This window comes from Herpailurus yagouaroundi, unplaced genomic scaffold, assembly GCF_014898765.1.
Source record: "Herpailurus yagouaroundi ecotype Mexico unplaced genomic scaffold, PumYag 191, whole genome shotgun sequence".
NCBI lineage: Eukaryota > Metazoa > Chordata > Mammalia > Carnivora > Felidae > Herpailurus > Herpailurus yagouaroundi.
Window position 1 is genome coordinate 18,938,199 of NW_024412422.1, and position 3,910 is coordinate 18,942,108.

A 3,910-nucleotide genomic window follows, 5' to 3' on the forward strand; every position below is an offset into this window, starting at 1 on the left:
GGGCACGTGGGGCGGGCCGGGCCATGTGGCTACCCGGCCGCGCCGCCGCGCCGCCCGCCCCATTTCTTTCTCTTTGCTCCGCAGCACCAGCGCGATGGCTGCCCAGGGAGAGCCCCAAGTCCAGTTCAAAGTAGGTCGTCCTCGGGGGTGGGTGCTGCCCGCGGGGACACGCGGGGTCCGCGGGCGGGGCGGCCCCGAACGCCTGCTGGCCGCCTCCGTGCCGCTGCGGCCGTTCGTCCTGGGCCCCGGCGGCGGGTGGGGGTGCGGGCTCCCCGGAACGCGCAGGGACGCTGCGGTGCCCAAGTTTGATTTGTCCGAGTCATCATCGCTCGGCCGGCGCGGCCGCCGTGGTGGTGGTGGGGGGGGAGGCCTTTGTTTTCGGAGCGCCCCCGGGACCCGCAAAGTTAGCGTGTCCGCAGAGGGCTTGCCGGCCCCGGGGTTCCGGGGTTCCGGGGTCCCGAGCCGAGACGTCGTCGGGGTTATTTCAAGAATCTGCCTGCCCGCAGCTCGTGTTGGTTGGCGATGGGGGTACCGGGAAGACTACGTTCGTGAAACGTCATCTGACCGGTGAATTTGAGAAGAAGTATGTAGGTACGTGGGGGCGACGCGGGTGCGGGATGCGCGTGGGGCGGCGTTCGTGGGCTAACGTGACGTGTTGTGTTGCAGCCACCTTGGGTGTGGAGGTCCATCCCCTCGTGTTCCACACAAACAGAGGGCCCATCAAGTTCAACGTGTGGGACACAGCCGGGCAGGAGAAGTTCGGGGGGCTCAGAGACGGCTATTACATCCAAGGTAGGGCCTCGCTGCGCGGGGGGCTGTTGTCCGGGCGACTTCGGGGCGTTGGGGTGGGGGGAGGGTCTGTTCAGGCCGACCACCCCGGGCTTTGACTCAGGGAGGGGAGGACCTCGAAAGTTCTGCCCCAGTCCTGTGCTGCGTCATGACGGGCACCGTTCAGGACAGGCTGTTTTGTACGGAGTTTCATAAAACAACAGCTTCGGACGAGCTGTTGCCGTAGTTTCAGGAATAGCTGGTTGTTCTTTCAATTGTACTAAGTTTTGCGAGGTTTTTCTTTTTTCCTGTAAAATGTTTGACCGCAGTTACATTGTTGTATCAAACAAAGATGGATACAGAAACTGCCTCCTGAAATCTCACTCCTGTGATGAAAAATTTGTTGGGAATCCTTTCATACCTTTAGCCTGTTTTGAATATGTACAAATATGTGGATTTTTTTGCCGCCCCCCCCCCCCCCATCTTGAGCTAAAAAGCTACTAGACTACATACTTGTGGCTGTTGTCTTACTGTGAATTTCCTTCTAGGTCAACGTGGAGATTTGAGGGTTTTGGTGGGTTCCCCCCCCTCAATTTTTTAAATGTTTATTTTTGAGAGACAGAGTGCAAGCAGGGGAGGGGCAGAGAGAGAGGGAGATATAGAATCCAAAGCAGCTCCGGGCTCTGAGCTGTCAGCACAGAGCCCGACGCGGGGCTCGAACTCACGGACCGGGAGATCATGACCTGAGCAGAGTCAGAGTGAACCGACTGATTCACCCAGGTGCCCTGAGACTTGAGTGTTTTTAACCAAAGGAATAATCTGTTTTGCTATGTTTAGTCATTTTAGGACCTTTAAAAGTGGGTTCTTAGACCTTTCGAATAAAGGAGATGAGTTGTCTGGAATGCTGACTTACTGTTAATTTACTTCAGATTTGGGGATGAGGTGGAATTAATGAAGTATTACAGGGACAGATTGGATATGGCAAGCTGGTCATTCACACTTGAGTAGGAAGTGGGATTTTAAATCTTGTAAGAGTTTTAGACTTGGAAGAGGCCTTGAGAACGAATGGAGCAATGTAGATGACCTGGTTTGGCCCTGAAGTGAAGCCCGTGGTCCTTAGCAGTGTCATCTGTGTGGAACGTTCTACGCGGGTAACAGTCATTGTCAATCTTTCTTTCAGCCCAGTGTGCCATTATAATGTTTGATGTCACATCACGGGTTACTTACAAGAATGTGCCTAACTGGCATCGAGATCTGGTACGAGTGTGTGAAAACATCCCCATTGTGCTGTGTGGCAACAAAGTGGACATTAAGGATAGAAAAGTTAAGGCAAAATCTATTGTCTTTCACCGAAAGAAGAACCTTCAGGTATGTTTCTTGAAACTTCTCCTTTACTGCATTATGGCTTAGTCTAAGATAAAATTCAAAGTAATAGGGTGCATTAAAGTGATGCGTAAACACGTGTTGTATGGATCAAAGGAATTTTATTTAGTTCGGAGCATACCCTAGGATGATCCCTGAGGAGTAGATATTTTGTAACTAGTTTTTGCTTTTTTTTAACTTACTTTTTTATTTTTGAGAGAGAGCACTAGTGGGGGAGGGGCAGAGAGAGAGGGGGAGACACAATCCGAAGCAGGCTCCAGGCTCCGAGCTGTCAGCACAGAGCCCGATGCGGGGCTCGAACCCACGAACTGTGAGATTATGACCTGAGCCAAAGTCTGATGCTTAACTGACTAAGCCACCCAGGCGCCCCTAACTTTGCTTCCTTCTTAAACAGTACTATGACATTTCTGCCAAAAGTAACTACAACTTTGAAAAGCCCTTCCTGTGGCTTGCGAGAAAACTAATCGGAGACCCTAACTTGGAGTTTGTCGCCATGCCCGCTCTTGCCCCGCCAGAGGTGGTCATGGACCCGGCGTTGGCAGCGCAGTACGAGCACGATCTAGAGGTGAGATGCCTGTGCGCCCGGCGCGGCTCTTGTCGTGTCTCGGTGGACGCCTGGTGGCTCAAGTCTCACTGCGTGTGTCTGTCCCTAGGTTGCTCAGACGACTGCTCTCCCGGACGAGGACGACGACCTGTGAGAGCGGCTGGAGCCGGCGTCAGAAGTCTAGTTTTATAGGCAGCTGTCTGTGATGGCAGTGGTGCGGTGTGTTTGCCACTTTATTACATAGCTGAGCAGAACGTGTGCTTCGTCTTGGGGATGCTGAATGAAGGAGACGGATGGGCTTTGGAGTGAATGTGGCAGTTGAAAAAGTACCTTCATTTTTTGGACCTGCGTATTTAGCTGTTTCGGAGCGCAGTTGTTTCCTTCCTGAGTTTCAAATATAAGACTGCTATGGTCACAGTATCCAGTGGTGAAATTCATTGTCACTGTCCTTCCCATTCCTTTTCGTTTAGAATCAGAATAAAGTTGTATTTCAAATATCTAAGCAAGTGAGCTCATCCCTTGATTGGTAAGCATTTTAAAAACCACTAACGGGGAAAATTGTGCCATGTTACTGTGTAAATTGCTATGTTGTTAGCGTCACTTAGTTTGAAGTTTTCCAGGTTCCATTCTTTTGTTTTTTTTCGTACGTTTGAATCATTTCACACAAATGATAGGACAGATGTCCCTAGTATTCTGTTTGGTAAGTTGTCATGGGGTGTGAATACTGTTGGTGCGGTTAAGCTACAGTAATGTTCATCCCCCTTGCCTCGTGACTAAGTAGCGTCACTTAGGGAAGAGCTTGAGACGTACGTGATCTCTCAGTAAAAGTGGTCGTGTTTTATTAAAGGACGTTTCGAGTAGGTATTTTAAGAATTACAGTTGCTATTACTTTGTGGCAAAAGTAACCATGTTCTAATGTAGAGCTTCTCGAAGTCCACTGAAACCATACAAATGATGGCAGGAACTTGAGAGGTCTCGTTTGTTAAAAATGAGTATAAGCTGTGCATTTATTTGCTTTTTGTCTCGATGTTCCATGTTTGATGTAAAGTTGGTCTCTAGGAAGGTGGTCTGTGTTTACCCGCTGCTTTCAAGTATTCCCAAGCTTTAACGATGCCCAAGATGAGGGATTCCCGTTGGACACCCCACAGCCTTCCCGGTTTTTCCAAAAGGATTTCTGTGGCCGGTTCAGGGGCACAAATACAGTAGGAAAGTAGA

The 3,910-nt window shown here is 50.4% G+C and overlaps 1 protein-coding gene across 1 annotated transcript; it reads left to right on the forward strand.

Moving 5' to 3' along the window:
* The first annotated feature begins 6 nt into the window (after positions 1–6).
* RAN (RAN, member RAS oncogene family) lies at positions 7–3,201 on the forward strand. The gene is made up of 6 exons (XM_040444123.1): positions 7–130; positions 507–591; positions 667–792; positions 1,949–2,136; positions 2,546–2,716; positions 2,805–3,201. The coding sequence occupies exons 1-6, from the start codon at positions 95–97 to the stop codon at positions 2,847–2,849; spliced, it is 651 nt and encodes a 216-aa protein (XP_040300057.1). The 5' UTR covers positions 7–94; the 3' UTR covers positions 2,850–3,201.
* The last annotated feature ends 709 nt before the right edge of the window (positions 3,202–3,910 follow it).

Bases quoted from the DNA above. Each gene is read 5' to 3' on its own strand.
- RAN (XM_040444123.1), top strand. From the start codon at position 95: ATGGCTGCCCAGGGAGAGCCCCAAGTCCAGTTCAAA. The intron at 592-666 runs GTACGTGGGGGC...GTTGTGTTGCAG, and splicing joins ATTTGAGAAGAAGTATGTAG to CCACCTTGGGTGTGGAGGTC. The intron at 793-1,948 runs GTAGGGCCTCGC...TCTTTCTTTCAG, and splicing joins AGACGGCTATTACATCCAAG to CCCAGTGTGCCATTATAATG.